Source organism: Phoxinus phoxinus, assembly GCF_949152265.1.
Source record: "Phoxinus phoxinus genome assembly, chromosome: 7".
NCBI classification, from domain to species: Eukaryota; Metazoa; Chordata; class Actinopteri; order Cypriniformes; family Leuciscidae; genus Phoxinus; species Phoxinus phoxinus.
Window position 1 is genome coordinate 6,036,858 of NC_136882.1, and position 22,485 is coordinate 6,059,342.

The following is a 22,485-nucleotide window of genomic DNA, read 5'->3' on the forward strand; positions in this document are numbered from 1 at the left end:
TTTAAACAAAATTTTCAGAAAAATATGACAGATTTGTCATGTGATGCACAACTACTGGACATTCTTAAGTTTGTTGTTATTTTTATTGTTAGTAAATCACATAAACTAGTGAAAGTTTACTTTTTAAAAGTCCCGACGGCCCACAGTGCCCAATATAGTTGATGAAACAGCCTTTATACACATAATATACTTTGCACTCAGTTGAGTTTGATTGAAGTGTCACGTTGTGGGTTGATCTTTTAACAAGAGTAATTTTGTCAGGTGTTAAACACACCCCATGCATCAGTGCAGTCAGATCATTCACACTCAGGCCAAATCCGTCATCCATTTGTTTAACCCAAGCTACATTTTAACTTTAGTTTAGTTTAAAGTTGTATAATTATAAACTCTTAAATGGTTTAGAGTGTGGTTTAAAAGGTTGAAGATTCATTACACTGTGAAAAGGCTCAGATGTCATTAAAAGCTTAAGGCCGAACAGCAGGTGGCGCTATCAGATAGACATGCAGGTCACGAGAGTTTGTAGGTGTGTTCAAATCATGTGCTTTTATTGCGTTTTTTGATTGTACGTGTCCGCCAGCGAAAGTACATGCAGGTGCCACAATCTGTTCTGCTCCATCAAGATCATGTGTCTCTGTGTCCAAGATAGATCCTACAATTTTTGGTTCCTGCAACATTCCTGAGGGATTAACCCTATTGTTTTTTTTATAAATAAAATAAATGGCAACACATTTGAACATTAAAACCCCCAAATGTTAAGATAGCCTACATTTAAAATAAATGTTGTTAAAGTGTTATCAATTTTTTTTTAAGATAGAGAAGCCTATAGAGTTATAGTTAAAATAAACGTTCAGCTAAGTTCACATTGAGAAGGTTTACAGCAGATGAAAGGTAAAAGGGGCGTAGACCGCAGCAGCTCAGCAAGCGCTTCCTATTGGTCAGCGTGGAGTGTGGGCGGGGCTAGCGAATGACTGGGGCTTTCCGTGAATTTTCATAACTCCTCAGTCAGACAGCAGCATTTCCTTCACAAGTGCATCGACAATCGGACGTATTTATTTTCAAGCCATATTTCATTTCGCTGTGAAGGAATACAAACAAATAAATCACTTCAGGAGTTACGGCGGACGAGGAGAGATCCTCTCAGACATGATGGAGATTCAATTGCCTAAAATGCACCAAAGCCAACAGGTAAATAATATTTAACAACAATAACAACTAATACTCGTTACTAATGTTACAACAATGTTATAGCCTGTTTAAAATTGTATACTAAAATTATTAATTGTAATTTCACTATGATGTTACATCATGCTGCCCTTTGAACCTCTTCAATGTATTTATTGCTCCTGTCATATTTGTGTTACCAGCTTCCATGTGACTTTTTAACAGCATTGCGTGTTGTAAAGTTTCAAAATGAGAATATTCGAGGCTATTTTGTTCATTTCTATAACTCATGACATGGTGGAATAGATAAAACGTCATTTAATATATATATAGTCCGTGTTAGAGAAGGCGTTTCCTCCAACCCGTTTCTAATCTTTTCACCCAGAATTCTGCATAGTCATTGAACTCGAACGAAAGGAAGGAATAAATATTAAAAATGTGCGTGAAAACATATCACAGAGCCGAATGTCTATTGATGTGAGGCGAATCTGGCAGTCGATTAAACTTCTGTCATGGGATGTGCGTCGTCGCGCGGTGATGTTTGTGCGTGTGATCCAGACGCGTCTGCGCTCTCGCCTTCTGCGCATGCGCGCTCACCGGCGCCTTGCACAATAGCAGGCGGACCCAATCTGGAATGTGTCTGTTTATTTTATCCCTGTGTCCTGACGCAAAGAAGTGATCCTCAGCTTTAAGACATTAATCTCTCTCACACCTACTGTCATTCTTTATACCTAACTGAGAAAAAAATATGTTTTTATAGAGTTTCACACTTTTATATAAAACACTGTAATTGACAAACGTGTATAGCATAATGCTGAATAGACCAGTGTTTTTAGTGAATGCATGAAAATATATGAATCAAGGTTTCATGAGATCTTTTTATACTGACATAACATCCACCTTAACAACACGGATGGTGAAGAGAAAGTCAAATAGGGAAATATTATATATATATGCAAAACACCATAATTATAACACACACGACACTAAAATAAAGCAATAGACATTCATGTAACAACATAAGATGGAACATAAACCCTAATGTACATTACTGATAGCAAAATAATTAAAGAGAAACATAAGATTTAAAATAAAAAAAACTGTTACTCTGAGAAATGTATGCTTTTACTCAACTGTGAATTATTTGTTATTTTTTACTTTAGGTGTTTACTGTAGCATTTTACAGTCTTTTACTGGTAAAATTACAATATTTTTTTGCAGTGTACAAAACAGGGCCGAACATTCTTACACATTAATTTTCATAAACAAACACTTCAGAAAATTGATTGCTAATCACAGCAATTTGAGCCATTTTATTTTCTCTTGCAGTTATTTGCAAACCGGTAAACATGAACAAACACTGAATAAAACATTCAGATTTTTACTTTAGGTGTTTACTGTAGCATTTTACAGTCTTTTACTGGTAGAAAAACAGTATTTTTTGCAGTGTACAAAAATTGATTGAAAATTGATTGCTAATCATAGAGGGTCAATCTTTATTTGAGCCATTTTATTTTCTCTTGCAGTTATTTGGTAAATATGAACAAACACTGAATAAAACATTCAGATTAAACATAACATTTATGAAACACACACACACACACACACACACACACACACACACACACACACACACACACACACACACGCACACATTTTTGGGTGAACTATCCCGTTAAGTAGTCATTCAGTAGGAGCGTGTTGTTTATAAGCTTATGCAAATTTACAGAAAATGTTTTTATTTATTAATTTATGGTACTATATTGAGTTGATCATGTTAAAATGATGACCCTGACTGTATGATCCCGTATTAATAATGGTCCCTGTTTTAATACAGATATCTGACGCATTTAAAACTCACAGCCTTTCATGCTAAGATATTTTTATGTCAGATGAGATTTTATCAAACATATAAAACGGTCAATGCTTTAAAGTCACGTGACACCGTATTAATTAATGTGCCGTGTGTTTACACGCTACCTAATGATCTGTTCGGCAGTATATAATGTGATAAAGTTTTATTAATAAAAAAGATTAACGGTTCCCAAAACTCTGTATAAATGTGTGTGCTGATGCCTAAAGTACACATCTACATATTTGGAAGGGGATTCATATATTTAAGTAATTTGTATGCCTGTAAAATACCGTCCCCCCCGTGATGACGACCCTGCTTGGCGTGTGTAAAAACAACAGGCTTTAGTGTGAAGAGAGTTCACCTGTGCTGAACACCGCAAACCGGTTTGGACGGAGACGACGTGCCTGAAGAAAGAAAGCGAGAACAAGCCGCTCTTGTTCCTACAGTGGTTTATTCCACATTCCCGCAGTCTGGACGGGAACAGGAAGTGAGACGGGCGTGAAAAAAAGTCTCGTCTTTATCAGGAAACGGTGCAGTTTTAATAACAGCTCATGGTTTCCCGTTTCCATTAACCTGGAGAATGATTACTTGAACTCTCTGAGCATTAATTATGTAGTGCAGGTGTGTCTCGGATATTATTTTCACTCCTGAATACAATCCCATCCGTGACATTAATGCAAATGCGATACACACACACACACACACACACACACACACACACACACACACACACACACACACACACACACACGGCTGATGTTTAATATAACATAATTAGTAATCAAGCTTTCATGCATCAGCTCATACACACTCACTGCGGTCAGTAAACAGATCATATTTACTAAATACTGTTTCCAGGAAAAAGCCAGGAGCCTTTTGCATTTTAAAGGAGCAGTTCATCGACAGATGCTCTTTATTTTCCCCTTCATGTCATCCAGGCCTCATAATATTAATGTTTATCTTTCTGTGAAACACTAAATCTTGGGCTCAGTGTTAGTATCATTGATATACTATAAATTTTTGTAATGAATGTTTTATTATATGTTATTTTTCTGTTTTCTTTTTAATTCTAGTTAGTATTATTAATTTTGTTGTGAGTTTTTGTAATTATTTTTTACAAGTTTTAGTTTGAATATGCATATATAGTCTAATTAAGTTTTTCATATTAGGTTATTTTACTATATTAGGTATTTTAGTACTTCAACTTAAAAGAAAATGAGAAATGTTGCCTTGGCATCTTGCTAAAAATAAACAAATATTTGTAAATTATTTTATTTCTGTTTTTTTTTTTTGTGTCAAGAAATTATATAGCTAGTTTTAGTTAACAATAATAACCCGAATGTCAGCTTCATTTTTGCTGTTTGTCATGAAAAGGAGTTAAAGGACTTTAAATATAGTGTACAAGAGCCGGTATGGACTGCTTTTATGAGATATTAATTGTCATATTTGCAGAAAAAAATCACCATCCACCTTTTGTATGGACAACAGAAGTGCTTGTTTAGTGTTTCACAGGAGAAAGAATAATGATTTATTATAACAATAATGATGATGCTGATTATGATTATGGTAATATACTAATAGCCTGCCCCAATATTTTCACTTTCGGATGAACAGTTCCTGTTTAGTTTTTAGTCCTTCATCAGATTGAAAACACATGCTCTTGTAATGCGCTTGTAAACAGCAGGATATGGTCAGAGAGTAAAAGGCTCTTCAGATCCAAACATCCAAACCAAACAGTCGGAAACACATTCTTCATGGAGAGAGAGAGAGAGAGAGAGAGAGAGAGAGAGAGAGAGAGAGAGAGAGAGAGACAGAGAGAGAGAGAGAGAGAGAGAGAGAGTGTGTGTGTGTGTGTGTGTCCCATTGATTTGGATGTTTCATCATCTCAGTCTCCTCCCCCGTCTGTTATCTGGAGTTATCCAGAGAGGTGTGTGTGTGTGTGTGTGTGTGTGTGTGTGTGTGTGTGTGTGTGTGTTTTTGTGTGTGTGTGTGTGTGTGTGTGTGTGTGTGTGTGTGTGTGTGTGTGTGTGTGTATGTGTGTGTGTGTGTGTGTGAGACGGGCATGTCGCTACATGCCCCTGTCTGACGCCACTGTCTGATCCACTTAATTATTATGGATGGAATCACTCATTTAATTATATAGTTTAACTAGATCAGGAATTCATTTGTACTCATTTGTAAAAACTGCTGGGTTGTTTCAACCCGATTTTGGGTGAAATATAGACCATTTTGCAAGATGTAAACAACACTGGTCCAGAAGCACTTCCTGTTTCAGTTTTTTAACACTACATAAATGTTGGGATAAAATACAACCAACAGAACATATAAAACTGAATCAAACATCTTTAAGATGTTTTCTTTACATGTAAAATAAAGAAACCAGTTACAAACTGAAACAGGAAGTGTTTCTGGACCAGTGTTGTTTACATCTTGCAAAATGGTCTATAGACAAACCCAAACCAAATGTTGGGTTAAAAATGTAACCCAACGGCCGGGTTTGTCCATATTTGACCCAAAGTTTGGGTTGAAACAACCCAGCAGATTTTAGAGCGTGTGCTGCTGGATAAAGGCCTGACATGATTCGATTTGTTGCTGAGATTAGTTATGGTAACATGGTGTGTGATGTCTGAATTGCTAAAGAGAGACGCTTCCTCTGCTCGGTTCCTCTGCCGCGAGGACACACTTCTGCTCTGTTCAGTCCCCTGGGCCTTGTGATCCGAAGCGTTCTCCAGACCTCGAGTCACATGAGCGGAGACATGCAGAACGGCAGACGTTTATGCAAAGCTTGGGCTCTGTAGATAAATGCTGGAGGAGGTTGAAGAGTGAGAAACTCATATCGCAGACACTGTGTGTTGATGTAACGCTGCAACTATCAATCAAGACCGTCTGAGGCCAAGGTTTCATAAATATTTTTGTCACTCAGCCTGGGAAGAATTTTAATGACCAGCATTTATAAATGTCTCATCTGCTGATGTATAATATCTGAACAGGAGTAATGTACCATTTCACAGTCAAGCTCGAGTGCCATTTGATTGACAATTTAAAGGGACAGTTCACCCAAAAATTAAAATCATATACAAAATGAAAGACTTCCATTCGTCTTTGAAACACAAATTATGTTAATATGAAACCTGAGATATTTCTGTCGCTTCATTGAAAGTTCATTCCACCAAAACTTGAATGCTTCATAAAGAGATCGTAAAATAAATCCATAATCGAGTGGTTTAATCCAAAATATGATAAACGAAGCTCAAAACCAATGAGTTTAGTTGTTACTGCATGTGTCAATCTCTTCCGTTATGTGTTTCTGCTTCCGTTCACCATATTTGATGTGCGCTCATCAATATATATACAATATTTAAAGCTTAAATGAAACCGCTCATCATATAAAGTGACCGCGTCTCTCCTGAAGACTTGAACGCTGAACGTTTGTACTCGAGAGTTCGTGTTGTGTGGAATTTCAATGGATGGAAAAAGAGGATGAGAGAATATTACAAAATATTCCCATTTGTGTTTTGATTATGAAAAGTCTTGTGGGTTCGAATTTTTGATAGAATTGTCCCTTTTGGATGAACTAACACTTTAATGAATGTATTGGCTAATGAGACAAAAGCAAAATTGCTGCAATTAAACAAACATACAATATTTATCCTAAATGTATTTTACTCTTAACTTGAGAAGTTAATAGAAACTCGATGTATAAAAATCCATAATCAATCCATATATTTATCACCAGTGACGATGGTTGTGTGACGTCCAAGTCTCTGATTCTGATCCTGAAACCGGGTTTAAAAATGTGCTTTGTTTTTCAGGTGTTGTGGGCACATTAATTAAGTTGACCTATCTATTAAGAAACACTGAAGATGCGGAAATGCATTTAATTCTAGGTAATTGTTACAACACATCAGTATTTTTGTAATAAAGCCTCTTTTTTTTATCCTCTGGGAATGTCAGTGTTGCATCAGAGATGGTGGACTCATCGCTGGACTAGTTCAACACTGTTAGTCAGGAATGTTAGCAATACCACTGAAAACCGCTTAAAGGCATTTCACCTTTAAACAAGCTAATGCTAAACTGGTGAGCTTGTCCTTAAACAAGCTAAATGCTAAACTGATGAGCTTGTCCTTAAACAAGCTAAATGCTAAACTGGTGAGCTTGTCCTTAAACAGGCTAATGCTAAACTGGTGAGCTTGTCCTTAAACAAGCTAATGCTAAACTGGTGAGCTTGTCCTTAAACAAGCTAAATGCTAAACTGATGAGCTTGTCCTTAAACAAGCTAAATGCTAAACTGATGAGCTTGTCCTTAAACAAGCTAAATGCTAAACTGATGAGGTTGTCCTTAAACAAGCTAAACGTTCAACTGGTGAGCTTGTCCTTAAACAAGCTAATGCTAAACTGATGAGCTTGTCCTTAAAGAAACTAAACGTTAAACTGATGAGCTTGTCCTTAAACAAGCTAAATGCTAAACTGATGAGGTTGTCCTTAAACAAGCTAAACGTTCAACTGGTGAGCTTGTCCTTAAACAGGCTAATGCTAAACTGGTGAGCTTGTCCTTAAACAAGCTAATGCTAAACTGGTGAGCTTGTCCTTAAACAAGCTAAATGCTAAACTGATGAGCTTGTCCTTAAACAAGCTAAATGCTAAACTGATGAGCTTGTCCTTAAACAAGCTAAATGCTAAACTGATGAGGTTGTCCTTAAACAAGCTAAACGTTCAACTGGTGAGCTTGTCCTTAAACAAGCTAATGCTAAACTGGTGAGCTTGTCCTTAAAGAAACTAAACGTTAAACTGCTGAGCTTGTCCTTAAACAAGCTAAACGCTAAACTGGTGAGCTTGTCCTTAAACAAGCTAAATGCTAAACTGATGAGCTTGTCCTTAAACAAGCTAACGCTAAACTGGTGAGCTTGTCCTTAAACAAGCTAACGCTAAACTGATGAGCTTGTCCTTAAACAAGCTAACACTTGTCCAAACGCTAAACTGGTGAGCTTGTCCAAACGCTAAACTGGTGAGCTTGTCCAAACGCTAAACTGGTGAGCTTGTCACACATCATCAGTGCTGGACAAAGTACTTAAATAAAGTGCTTGAGTAAAAGTACTTGATTTTTTTTTATGTACTTAAGTATTAAATATAAAAAGTATTTATTGATGAGCCATGTTTATTACCCAGCCCTAGTCAAGAGGGAAGGTTAGTGGATGAAGACATTTAATATGTTGTGTTTATATAAACTTTAATTTACTAAAATATCAATTTAAGTTTCTCCAGTTCGAAGAAACAGCGAATCATATATTTAGTAAAAATAATGATATTATGCTTTGAAACTAAAAAACTTAAGTAATAGTGTTGTTTTTAGAATCACTGTGATACTATTGTAGTTTTTATTAATATTTAGAATGAAAAAAATATATATATTTCCTGTTATGTATTTCCTGTTTACTCAAAGTTTTAGTTATTTTGTTGTGTGTTTGTCATTTTCATCAGTTTTTAAATACAGTTTATATGTAATTTCTATTCATTTTTTTTACATAAAGTTAAGCTAAATAAAAAGTAGAAATGTTACCTTGTAAGGGTTTAGTTTAAGGTAAAGTTTATTTTTTTTATGGTTATAGTTCTAGTTAACTACATCTGCACATAATAGAAACATTAAAAGAAAGAAGAAAGCAGGGCTAATACATCTAAATAATGGGATAATTCTGTTGGTCTACCAATGTCACGTCAACACGCCAGCGGCGAGGACGCTAGCCATATTTTCTGTTCTCTGTCCTTGTATGTGACAAACACCCTGATCTCTGAGTCTGTAGTTGAAACAACATGGCGGGTGGCGCTTCAGTCTCGCTGCTGATTGGTCGACTCCTCCAGGTCTCCAGTGCACTTCTCTAGAAAGTGTTTCACCACAAAATATAAAATTACAGTTTGTGGTGTGCAGTTAAAAAGAAGTGTGGTAACCAGAGGAGCTACATAACTAGTTTAATATAATGTTAAAGGTATTTGATGTACTGTAAAACATGACCACAAAATGTCTGAGTAAAAAAAAAAAATATATATATTGCTTTTTTGCACATTTTGCATTCGCTAGTGATTTTAAACCGTCTTGCAGTGTGACAAGCATGCATAAGAAGGCTAAACTGTTTTTAGATATATCACGTCACACAGGACAAGTCAACTTTCCGCATACAGACCGTGTGTGTGTGTGTGTGTGTGTGTGTGTGTTTTTAGCAGTTGAAGAGTTGAAGGTCAGAAATATGAATGATATTTTTCCAGTGTCCTTGCTTTTGATTTTTCATCTGACCTTTAAATCTGCCACTAACATTAATAGTAGGCTAACACTAACCGAGTGTGTGTATTAGTGTGTGTGAGTGTGTGTGTGTGTTTGTGAGAGAGTGTATGTGTGTGTGTGTGTGTTTGTGAGAGAGAGTGTGTGTGTGTGTGTGTGTGTGCGAGAGAGAGAGAGTGCGTGCGTGCGAGAGTGTGTGTTTGTGAGAGTTTGTTTGTGTGTGTGTCTGTGTGTGTGTGTGTGTGTGTGTTTGTGTGTGTGTGTGTGTGTGTGTGTGTGTGTGTGTGAGAGTGTGTGTGTGTGTGTGTGTGTGTGTGTTTTTGAGAGAGAGAGTGTGTGTGTGTGTGTGTGTGAGAGAGAGAGAGAGTGTGTGCGAGAGAGTGTGTGTTTGTGAGAGAGAGTGTGTGTGTGTGTGTGTGAGAGAGAGAGAGAGAGAGAGAGTGTGTGTTTGTGAGAGAGTGTGTGTGTGTGTGTGTGTGAGAGAGAGAGTGTATGTGTGATTTGGTATTTCCCAGAGATGGGATGAAAAAGGAGAAGCAGCATGTATTATTCATCCTGTCTTGTCGATGGCATTGTGTGTGTGTGTGTGTATCTGAGGAGGGCCGGGCTCGACAGGCAGGGTGTGGTCAGGAGTGTGTGTGTGTGTGTTGCCTCTCATCCCATCTCTCTCTCTCTCTCCCACTAGGACATGGATCTGATAGATATCCTGTGGAGGCAGGACGTGGACCTGGGAGCGGGCAGGGAAGTGTTTGACTTCAGCTTCCGACAGAAGGAGGTGGAGCTGCGCCGGCAGCGCGAGCAGGAGGAGGAGAAGCGGCAGCAGCGCTTGCAGGATCAGGAGAAGGCTTTACTCGCACAACTCCAGCTGGACGAGGAGACCGGAGAGTTCGTGCCTCGACGTCTTCCGGCGCAAACCAACACAACTCATGGAGAGATCACACAGGTACGCACACACACACACACACACACACACACACACATGTGCTTGCTCATGTTACTGGGTGCAGCTGCCTAGTTGCTTGGTAACTGCCACAATGGCGTAATTACAGGAACTCGGGAGGTAAACGCAATTCTACGAAATGGAAACACAAACAATCCCAACACAACACGGATGGGACACTAAACACCTACTTTTCCCTGAGGAGGTCAGGCACATTGGTGTTTCGCAGATGTACTACGTGATTAAAATCATGTAGTGATTTTGAAAATAAAAAGTAGATAAAAATGAGTTTTCCTTGCATAACCTTGGCATTAACTTATGGAGCAAACTGCCTAAAAGCTCGTTCACACCAATGACGATAACTATAACTATATTTTAATAGTAATTGAGAATAGTGAAGTCCACACCACAACTATAATGATAACGGCACAGAGGAACAATGTTATTTCCAGCTGATGAACGATAAAAACATCGACAGCCGATCAGAATCCAATCAGACATTGAAGAACTCCGTTATAATAAACTGAATGTTATCGTTCTGTGGCCGATGATATAGTTATTTTTCTTGGTGAGAGAACAGGCCTTAACCGTACCTATTGAGATTAATACAGACAAATGTGAGACAATGGTTGACACTAGTTTACAATAGTTTACAGATATAAAATGATCGTAATGCAGTAGCTCAGATCATTTGATGAGAAATGTTTGAGATCACATTGAATTGACAGCAGCCCTGATAGATGAGCTTTGATCCTTTTGGTTAAGATTGTCATTCGATGTTTAAAGTGTGTTGGGTCATCACACATTGGAGGTGACAGTGATATTGAACTGACGCTAGGTGTTAGATCAATATGAGTTAGCTCAGTTAGTTCAAGAGCAGATGGCTCTATGCTTTTGAATCGCTCTCGCTGTACTTTAATGTCATACACCAGCGCCACTTAGAGTCAAACACACCTATCGATTTGTTGTTGTTGAGCACAAAATCCTGGAAGTGTGTCTCTGTGGAAAGCTAGAGGTGTTCCTCAACCAGCGGGGCGTTTTCAACGCTGTACCCGATTTCTTCTAATCCACTGGGGTTTGGTTTAGGGGTTTAGGGGTTTAGGGGTTGGGTCTTCCAGTAAAGCGGATGAAGAACACCCATTGTAGTTTGTAAATGCCCACTGGTTTAGGACATGCTTACACGACAACGATGTACTAAAAACTGAAACGTTTTGTCTTAGCGTGTTTCTCAAAGAGACGACAACGTTGTCAAAATGATCCGCGATTAGAAATGCTGTATTATTCATGCCAGGCCACTAGTTGGCGAGGTCACTTTTTAAAGATACCCATGTTTTCCCAAATTCACGTTTTTGTAGTTTCCATGGAGACAATAACTGTATCATATTCAAAAACTTGCACTTTGAAGCCCGTTTTCATAAGCTAGCATTTTCAGGCCCCCAAAATGCCAGTGTCGAGTAAGTGAACGGCCAAAACGCACAAGGTTTCTGTCTTCAGTTGAACAGTGTCGTGTAACGGCCCCTATGAACACATGGATGGTTCCACACGTGCCCTTCTCAGTAGTCTAATTGATGCTTCCTTATTAGAGAGAAAACACAGGTGCGTCCTGTACAGAAGTATTGTTTGTTGAACCAGCTGATATTCACACGACTTCTCTGGCACAATTTCTAACATTTACTTTATTAGTTCTCTATTCCTTTGTTTTGCATTCTTGGTTTTTGTGTTTAATTTTTATTGTTACTGGCTTTAGTTACTGTTTATTAGGAAATTCCTGATCAAAGTTCCAACAACATTTAGCAGATTTATTGAAGTGCCAGTGACACAAACATAAGAATATCACACTTAACACATGTCCCGTTTAGACCATAAAACAGTATGTCAACAGTCCTGGGGGAAAATCCAGCATGAATCTGATGCTGGTCCAGGCTGGTTAGTGCTGGTTTATCTGGTGGACCAGTACAGTCATGTACTGACCTTGAGCTTGTGAAGCTGGTTCACCATTATTAATCAATGTCATCTGAAAAAAGTAAACATTCAAACTGGTGAAACATTTCAAAGGATCAAAGGATTTGTCTACTGTTTAAAAGGATCTGAACACAAATCCGTTAAAAAAGCTTGTGTACATTACAAAACAAAAACATTTAGAGATAGGAAAACAGAAAAATGCCAAATGACAACATAATCATAAGCAGTTTGTTCAATGACAGGGGCTATGAGAGAACCTCTTTCAATGGGACATTGAATAGCAACTTAATAATGAAAATTTCAAAATTAAAAGTTGCTGTTTTCAAAAACTTTTTTGGGAACTTGTGTCAAAATCCAGCTGTCAGTCACTGATTCCAACGGCTGTACATAAAAGGTGTCACTGCAGTCAGGAGCATGACATATTGTAGACAATAGTGATAGCATGGACTTCCATCAGTTGCTGAAAGAAAATGTATTCAACCAAAGTCAAGGGCCAAGAGCCCAACTAAAGGGAACACTTCAAAAAGACTTCAACAACCTTTATACATGTACTATGAAAGAAATAAAGCCAAACAGGTCATAATTGAACATGCCGATGTTGTTATTGCATCCTCTGGTGAGATTGATATTAATTGCAGTTTATTTAATCTAAGTCTGAGAGTCAGTTGTAGTTGTTGTGTTTCTACTTGTCTCTTATCTTAGTTCTGTTCTCCTTGTTCCTCTTATCTTCAGTGATTCTGCTTGGTAACCGCTGGTGTCTAATGTTCAATCATCACATGTAGAGTGAATCTAGTTTATTTCACTAACTGTAACATTGCTTCAGCATTACTTTTACTCTAGATTGTGACCATATGAAAACTGAGCATTGATCATTTAACACTGAGGAGTTTACTGTGTACCAATAAACAACCTGCAACATGTGTTTTTCTTTATTCAATTATTTCAATTAATAAGATAATTGTTTTGGTCTTTTCTTTAACTATGAACACACACAAAAAACGTAATCTGTAACACATACATTAGTTTTGTTGTGGTCTTGCTGGGATCATACCAGCACCCAGATGATAACATATGCTGGTCCACCAGCACAGGCGCTTCCCAAGCTGGTCCCAGCGTGCAAAACCAAAACCATCAACCCCATCCCATGTTGAGGACCAGCAAACCAGCAACCAGTATCCCATCTTGAGGTCCAGAAAACCAGCAACCAGTATCTCATGTTGAGGACCAGCAAACCATCAACCAGCACCCCATGTTGGGGACCAGCAAACCAGCAACCAGTATCCCATGTTGAGGTCCAGAAAACCAGCAACCAGTATCTCATGTTGGGGACCAGCAAACCAGCATCCCATGTTGACGACCAGCAAACCAGCATCCCATGTTGACGACCAGCAAACCAGCAACCAGTATCCCATGTTGAGGTCCAGAAAACCAGCAACCAGTATCTCATGTTGGGGACCAGCAAACCAGCATCTCATGTTGACGACCAGCAAACCAGCATCTTATGTTGACGACCAGCAAACCAGCATCCCATGTTGACGACCAGCAAACCAGCAAACCAGCATCCCATGTTGACGACCAGCAAACCAGCAACCAGTATCCCATGTTAAGATCCAGGAAACCAGCAACCAGTATCCCATGTTGGGGACCAGCAAACCAGCATCCCATGTTGACGACCAGCAAACCAGCATCCCATGTTGACGACCAGCAAACCAGCAACCAGTATCCCATGTTGGGGACCAGCAAACCAGCATCTCATGTTGACGACCAGCAAACCAGCATCTCATGTTGACGACCAGCAAACCAGCATCCCATGTTGGGGACCAGGAAACCAGCAACCTGTATTCCATGTTGGGGACCAGCAAACCAGCATTCTTGTTGACGACCAGCAAACCAGCATCTCATGTTGACGACCAGCAACCAGTATCCCATGTTGGGGACCAGCAAACCACAACCGACATCCCATGTTGGGGACCAGCAAACCATCAACCAGCATCCCATGTTGGGGACCAGCAAACCATCAACCAGCGTCCCATGTTGGGGACCAGCAAACCACAACCGGCATCCCATGTTGGGGACCAGCAAACCATCAACCAGCATCCCATGTTGGGGACCAGCAAACCATCAACCAGCATCCCATGTTGGGGACCAGCAAAACAGCATCCCATGTTGGGAACCAGAAAACCACAACCAGCATCCCATGTTGGGGACCAGCAAACCATCAACCAGCGTCCCATGTTGGGGACCAGCAAAACAGCATCCCATGTTGGGGACCAGCAAACCACAACCAGCATCCCATGTTGGGGACCAGCAAACCATCAACCAGCGTCCCACATTGGGGACCAGAAAACCAACAACCCACGTTGGGGACCAGCAAACCAGCAACCCATATTGGGGACCAGCAAACCAGCATCCCATGTTGGGAACCAGCAAACCAGCAACCAGCATCCCATGTTGGGGACCAGAAAACCAGCAACCCACGTTGGGGACCAGCAAACCAGCAACCCATGTTGGGGACCAGAAAACCAGCATCCAGCATCTGATGCTCATCCCAGTATACAAAATCTACCTTATGCTGGTGTCCAGCAATGCGGGGTTTTCCAGCAGGGAGAGTAGTATGTAGAGTAGACCTACTACTTCCTGTGAGATTCTGAAGTGTGCATTCGATGGACACTTTACTGTACCATGAGACAGCGAAGGTCACATGACAGTAACAAAATGGCGAATGGAGTACGTCCAAAATTCATTCATAACCCACACACATTTGTACTACATGAAGAACGTTCTTTTTTAGTGGTTGGATGTAGTACTACCGATGTCAGACGCAGCGCATGTCTTGCATCAGTTACTCTGCTTGCACAGCTCCTTGCCTTCAGTAGGAGTGAAGCAGATGAGGATGGACAGTTAAAGAAACGAGAAGCCCCGTCCTGACAATGCTGACCTCGACATCATAATCACCTGACCTCGGGCCCTCTCCTGCTCCCTGAATACTGCTTCATCAGGTAATCATTCATATTCCTCAATCTGTATTCAATGTGAGGGATGTAACCGATCTCCATTAGTTTTTTGCCTTTTCCCACTTAAATGCAATCTCACAAATCTTGTGTTTATGAGAAAATTGACTGACATGGCTTGGCTATGTAGTGATATTTAAAGAGTTCAAGGTCTACATAAGCCGCTTTAAAGAAATTTTCTTATGAAAAAAACCTAAGCTTCTTTATTCTACAAGATAAACTTGGAATACTTGAATTCTATGCAGTTTCGTGGAATATGAGCTGAGATATACAGTAGTTGAATAATCTTCCCATCCCTTCCTTAAGCTCAGAGGTGTTTATTCCTCTTCCTGCAAAGTTGAGCTCCATCACACCAGCCTGTGATCCCAATGACCTTGAGTATCTGCTCCAGGTGTGTTTCACTAAAGCTCGAGATAAACTCAGCTGGAAAGATTGGACACTCCTGCCATAGCGCTTCCATTTGTAGAAACCGCACTATTGAAGCATTAACAGATTTAAGATAGATTAAATAAACAGATTTAATATTTCTGAATGTGACTATGACAACTGAATTGACGTCATGCTTTCTTTTCCAGATTTCAGAGATCCCAGAGGAAGAGTAGGCTGATGTAAGCTAGATTTTTTAAAACCTGAACCATTGGACCACTTGTAGTTATCATGACATCAGACTTCTGAAACTAATTATATTTTTTAAGGTTGTAATGCTTGTCATTTTTTCCCCCACTTTTACTTTTTTTAAGAATGATCTTTTGTATGTTTTTGTCATTGATTGTGTTAAACTATTAAATAAAAGAAAAGTGACTCAACTGCTGGACAGGTGTCATTTTTATTCAAGTTTCCACCAAACTTTGAAATGGTCATGTACCACTGAAGTGTAGTTATTGTAAATATTGTTTCAGCATTAACTCTGGGTACCCTGTTTTATGTTAACATTACGTTTGTTTTATTTTCAATGTTTCAACAAAAGTGATTCGGAATCCTACAACAACATTACCAATGATAAAGCAAGATGAACAGGAAAATAACATGTTGCAGGCATCCCATTCAAGTAAAAACATTAATAAAACCTTTCATTAATGCATCCAGAGCACACATAATTACATTTACATCACACCCACATCTACACAATCCACTTCACCAGTAACCAGAGATAATAGAAGTGTTGTTAATAATTGTTACTCAATGTTTGTTTAAAAAACGCATGTACTTGTTTGTGTCCTGCTGTGTGTGTAAATGCAATGGTTTTATTTGACTGTGTGTCTGCAGAATGGGGCTTTCGCAGAACATGAAGGTGATGCCCTGTCATTCGATGAGTGCATGCAGCTTCTGGCGGAGACTTTTCCGCTAGATGAGCCAGCTGAGGTAATTACGGGATATATATATATATCGCCCATATAACACCTCACACCTCACGGCAACACAACACCTATACATGTCACTGCACTCCAGTCTAATTGTCTCTCTCTCTCTTCTCTGTTGTCTGTGCAGCCAGCTCCACCTTGCCTGGATGCCTCTGTTCCCCCATCCACAGATCTCATGATGCCCGCAAACATCCCAGTCTTTACCCAGAATCCTTTGCTGCCAGGCTCTCTGGATCAAGCCTGGATGGAGTTGCTCTCACTCCCAGAGTTGCAGGTATGAACCCTAAACCAGACCTCACTAACACCCTGGAGCTACAATTTAAAACACATACTCTATTATTATATTCCAGTTTCAAATAAAGTTACCAGCCAAATACCGGTATATTCATATGTCCAAGCAAATTTATACTTGCATCTGGTGTTAGTTTTAGATCCTGGTCAGATAAGATGCCACCATCTCTACAAACACTTTATAATATCTTATATTAAAAAATTAATGTGCAATCTTAATGGGATGATTCACCCCTAAATTACAATTCTGTCATTATTTACTCACCATCATGTCGTTCTAAACCCATAAGACTTTGGTTCATCTTCAAAATGCAAATAAAGATATTTTTAATATGACCTGAGATCTGTCCCTCCAACAAAAGTCTATTCCACGAAAGATTTGACACTTCAAAAAGTTCACAAAGACATTGCAAAATGAATTAATGATGAACAGATTTAATGTAGGATTTTATTCACGTATAAACCTTGATCAATGCAAATACACAGAGCACATCAAATATGCTCACACTTTTACAATGTCTTTATGGACTTTGTGAAGTCCACTTTCAATGGAGGGACAAAAATCTTAGGTTTCATAAAAAATATCTTCTTTTGGTTTTCGGAGATGAACGAAAGTCTTGTAGGAACATGACATCCATGTCTGGGTGAACTATCCTTCAACATAGTTTTCCGAGAGAGAGGCTGTTAGGTACTTCTTTGTGTAATCTGGTTAATACCACCTGTGGTTTAGCAAGGCGCAATTAAACCCTGTCGCTGAGCAACAACCAAATGACCCTCTCTGAGCTCATGCTGTGGTTTGACAGGCAGCTTGGGATATATACTTCATAAAGCTTTAAAGTAGGGCTGCCCTCGACTACAGATTTTTCTAATCGACTAGTAGTTGTTCATTTAAGACATAAGTTGACTAATCCCACGTTTATATTAATGAGCCATAAATCATAATAATGCGCCTATATAAAATAGATAGTCTAATCAGCACTCAAATGCACACATAAAGCTTGCCACAGCGCACTGGCAAACGTAATGATTATGAATGTGTCGTGAAAAAAAAAACAGGAGGAGACTGTCTAAATATTTTAATAATTTATTGGTAATGTTTTCTGTGTCAGTGTCATTTGCAGAGATTAAGTCAACAATGCTGACTCGTCATCTCCGCAGTAGTGGACGTGCATATATGCAAATTTCATACAGATTACATAATATGTTCATTGAAAAGTAGAAATTTCAAGCTTTCTATAGATTTTCAAGTATACGCTGAGTTTCGGTTTATTTATGTGATGCGCTCAAGTTCACTGAATGACATAATTGACAGAAAGCGCCATTATTTTTAAAAAAGCTAGTTTTGTTGTTGTGAGTTTAAAAAATAAAAGTAGACCCTTTACAGTTTGCATTACTCTGATCTGTATGACCAAAAATGACAGAGTTAAATGCAAGTGATCGCGCCGGCGCCTGTATGTCATGCAGTTAGCGACTCTCCACACAAACACTTGAATATGCGCCCACTAATAGCGCACATTTATCTAGGTTAGCATTAGAGCGTGCAGACTTGTAAAGTTGCTACTACTTACATGTTTCAAGTGATAAGCCATATTTGAGGTCGAAGAATGATAGGCGAATGTTTGGATTTCCTACCGTTAACGATCTGTCCGTTACAGCCTGCGTGATTTTTCTATTTATTTTTCTGCGACTAACCGACTAATAAAATCTTAGTCGACTATTAGGGGGCAGTTCTTGTTTAAAGGATAATTCCGGTATTTAACACCTTGAGTCTATATTGTAGTATGTTTTGGATGAACAAGAGTGGTGGACAACATTTTTTTGACAATGGTTCCTCTCTCGAGTTTTTGACTATAAAAGAATTGGCCATGGACCCATTTAACATTGGAGTCAATGGGCATGTCCGAAAATGTCATTAAAACAACCTTTAACATTAGTTTTCAAAACTGTGCAACTCACCGAGGGATTAGTGATGTTAGTTGATGTTCCAGAAACAAAAAGTGTTGCGAAATACAGTTTCTGTCGTGTTTTATTCGTCATTTTGTAAAATCCCATTGAATTCTGTTGAAGGACTGAGTGCTCGAAAATGACGAATAAAACACGACAGAAACTGTAATTGTAACTGTAATGTTGTCCAGCACTCTTGTTCATCCAAAACAAACTACAATATAGACTCAAGGTGTTACATACCGGAATTATCCTTTAAAGTTAAGGTCCTTTTATATGACTCACATCAACATTCCCCAATGCTACAATGTTACCTAGCAGATCAAGCGTAGAAACACTCAAGTTTAAACAACTATAACTTATAAAACAGTTTAAACAAGTGTAACAATGCTTTGTTCCCAACTCATATTGCTAACCCTGTTTGTCTCATACGAGTGTTCACATTGGATTGTGGTGCTGATATGCTTCTCTTTTGTATTTGTAGCAGTGTCTCAACATGCAGATGCAGGAGACATTAAATATGGATGGATTTATAAAACCTTCCGGAGAAGCACAGAACCCGAGCTACAGCCAATATCTGCCCGGGATGGACCATCTCTCGTCCGCCCAGACCGAGGTGTGTCCCCCTGAATACATCAACACCTATGACAGATCCTTCAGCAACATGGTGTCGCCCAACCTCAGCCAGATGAGTCTGAACGTCCCGGATGTGGGAGCCGAGTTCGGGCCTGAAGAGTTTAATGAGCTGTTTTATCCTGAGATGGAGGCAAAAGTGAACAGCGGCCCTCTCACATGCGACAGAGGACATGTGGTCAACCAACAGGCCGAGGTTTCCAACGATCCTCCTGTAAATCCAATGGATCTGCAAAGCTTTTCACCAGGAAACTTCAGCTCAGGAAAACCAGAACCAATGGTGGATTTCATAGATTCTGATTCTGGTTTGTCGCTGGACTCCAGTCCTCACATGAGCTCCCCGGGGAAGTCCTTAAACGAAGATGAATCCTTCGGCTTTAGTGATTCGGACTCTGAAGAGATGGACGGTAGTCCGGGAAGCATGGAGTCCGATTATACCGAGATATTCCCGCTGGTTTACCTCACTGACGAAGCTCAGGCGTCTCTCTCAGAGAAATCCTCCGCAGAGCAACAGGAGATGAAAGCAAAGAACCCAAAGACGGAGCCGGTGGAGGCCAGTGGCTTTTCCAATCCTCCCTTCACCAAAGACAAGCAGAAGAAACGCTCCGAGGCCCAGCTCTCCCGTGATGAGCAGAGAGCAAAAGCCTTGCAGATCCCGCTGACCGTGGACATGATCATCAATCTGCCCGTGGATGACTTCAACGAGATGATGTCCAAGCACCAGCTCAACGAGGCCCAACTCGCCCTCATCCGAGACATCCGGCGCCGGGGCAAGAACAAGGTCGCCGCGCAAAACTGCCGCAAGCGGAAGATGGAGAACATCGTGGGCCTGGAGTACGAGCTGGACTCGCTGAAGGAGGAGAAGGAGCGATTGAAGAAGGAGAAGAGCGAGAGTAGCACCACTCTGAGAGAGATGAAGCAGCAGTTGAGTACCCTGTACCAAGAGGTCTTCGGCATGCTTCGAGACGAGCAGGGCAAGCCTTTCTCACCCAACGAATTCTCCCTTCAGCACACCGCGGACGGCACCGTTTTCCTCGTTCCTCGCCTCAAAAAGACTCCCGTTAAGAACAACTAGCTCTGTTTTTCTTTTTCTCTCTCCTTCCACACTTGCTTCTGTTTTTTGGTACTGCTTTTCTCTTGCTAACACGGTGTCCTGACCAGGCATGTGTGTTTGTGCTAACCAGCCACAGGACAGTTTGTCAATCAATTGGCTTTAACTTGTGCAGCATTGAGGTGGGTAGCTCCGCCCACAGTGGAATCTCATTGGTGCAAAAATTTGCTGCACATTAAACATCAACTCTGATTCGGTGCAGTTTAGTCGCATGTAGTGTCGAGAACACCGTCGCCTCCAGAAACGTATCACACAACTGGTTAGGACACGGTGTAAGTTTTACGCAAAGGAAACAACTAAATAGGAGCGTATTTTGCTTATACATCAACTGTTGAAATGGCAGAACTATTATATACGTTTTGCGTATTCTACTTTCCTAATATTCTTAATCTCTGTTGGATTTTATACTTCTTTATATTTTCTCTGAGATTCTTTTACCTATATGGTTTGTAAATACATTTATACTTCATTTGCTATTGAGATAGGAACTAATGTATTGTACATAAATAGATCTTGTTTTAGTATGCTAAAAATGGTTATGATCATTTTAAGTCTGCACTTATGTCAGTTTTTATATCTTAATTTACTATTCTATTGCTATTTTATCTCTTGACTTTATGGCTTTATATTAAATAAATATTTAAACCAGTGAAGTCTGATGTGGTCTTGAATGGAAGTGGGTTTGTGATGACACAGTGGGTTTGATGACGATCAACATATGGAAGGAAAGAGGAAGTGGATCATAACAATAAAGGAACAAGGAAGCAGAGTCAAAATCGATTAAGTCATCACATATAAAGTATCAAAAGAGGTGACCTATATATTTTAGAGATTGCACAATGGCACATGTCTACTACAAACGTAATACTGTTCAAACCGAACACAGAAAACTATTGACACTTTCCATGATATGTATTTACAAGGCATTTGCCCACCGGCAACTGCACTTTTGACTAAGTATACAAAAAACTATGGATCTCTTGTAAGATTTGTTTTGTTTGGATGATTCTTGAGACCTTCATGATTATGTAGATGTATATATGTCAACAAAAAAATCGTATTATTAACATGAAAATGACCTTTCTTTGGGAGGGTTTGCCTTCGCCATGCTTCCTGGAAGTAGGAAGTTGACAGCCTCATGTCATGTGACAGGAAGGAAGTGAATACCTTTTTTTCTTCTTGAAATCCTTTACTTGGTTGTTTGCTTGCATATCATTGAGACATTAAACATGGATAACATCTAGAAAAATACTTACAAAAGGAAAATGACAACTATAGTTGCCGGTGGGCTTATTAACTTGTTGAGGCTGCTGTATATTATCCGCCATTAAATCATAATCCATCAGGAGAAGGTTTAGAGCTCAAATTGTTCATTTTGGCTCACCACCAACACTGTAAAACACTACATGCTCACAACATCTACCATGATTCTTGAGATTTAACAAAACCATAAGCCTTTTGGGGGTGAAAAGGCCATTTTTGTCCGTTCCCCTCAACCTAACAGCCCCGATCTCCCAGTGTTATGCAACAGATCTGCACTGTTTGGCAGCGTCCCATGGTAGACGCCTACATTAAAGCCATGCTGGACAAAGTGCACCAGTAAAGAGCAGTTGTTTGCACTGCCAGGCACTTTCACTCACACACACACACCACCTTTGAACACACCAAGCCCTCTTTTTCACACTACAGTGATTCTCCATTGTCAGCAAGTCACGCCACACAAACAGGGTCAACCTGTTCAAAGACCCGTATTTACACGTCACAATGTAGGATCTTTTCACGATCTACAGCTTAATGCAAGATAATAAAAAAAGGTCATCAATCTTCCATTGAATGCTTGTTCTCATGACAGCATTGCATGCGTTCTCTTATCAACAGACCCGTCCTAGAGCCCACGGGTTAACTTGTATGGTACAGTACATGATCGATTTTTAAAATCTGGTTG

General features: G+C 39.6%; 1 protein-coding gene across 1 annotated transcript; it reads left to right on the forward strand.

Annotated features, from left to right (window-relative positions):
• Positions 1 to 997: 997 nt before the first annotated feature.
• Positions 998 to 21,301, forward strand: nfe2l2a (nfe2 like bZIP transcription factor 2a). The gene is made up of 5 exons (XM_079619006.1): positions 998 to 1,185; positions 9,973 to 10,230; positions 16,467 to 16,562; positions 16,689 to 16,835; positions 19,281 to 21,301. The coding sequence occupies exons 1-5, from the start codon at positions 1,144 to 1,146 to the stop codon at positions 20,502 to 20,504; spliced, it is 1,767 nt and encodes a 588-aa protein (XP_079475132.1). The 5' UTR covers positions 998 to 1,143; the 3' UTR covers positions 20,505 to 21,301.
• Positions 21,302 to 22,485: the final 1,184 nt, after the last annotated feature.

What these genes read in the sequence shown, in the direction of transcription:
- nfe2l2a (XM_079619006.1), top strand. Translation starts at nt 1,144, where the DNA reads ATGATGGAGATTCAATTGCCTAAAATGCACCAAAGCCAACAG. An exon ending in CTCATGGAGAGATCACACAG is followed by an intron (nt 10,231 to 16,466) that starts GTACGCACACAC and finishes GTGTGTCTGCAG; the next exon opens with AATGGGGCTTTCGCAGAACA. An exon ending in CGCTAGATGAGCCAGCTGAG is followed by an intron (nt 16,563 to 16,688) that starts GTAATTACGGGA and finishes TTGTCTGTGCAG; the next exon opens with CCAGCTCCACCTTGCCTGGA.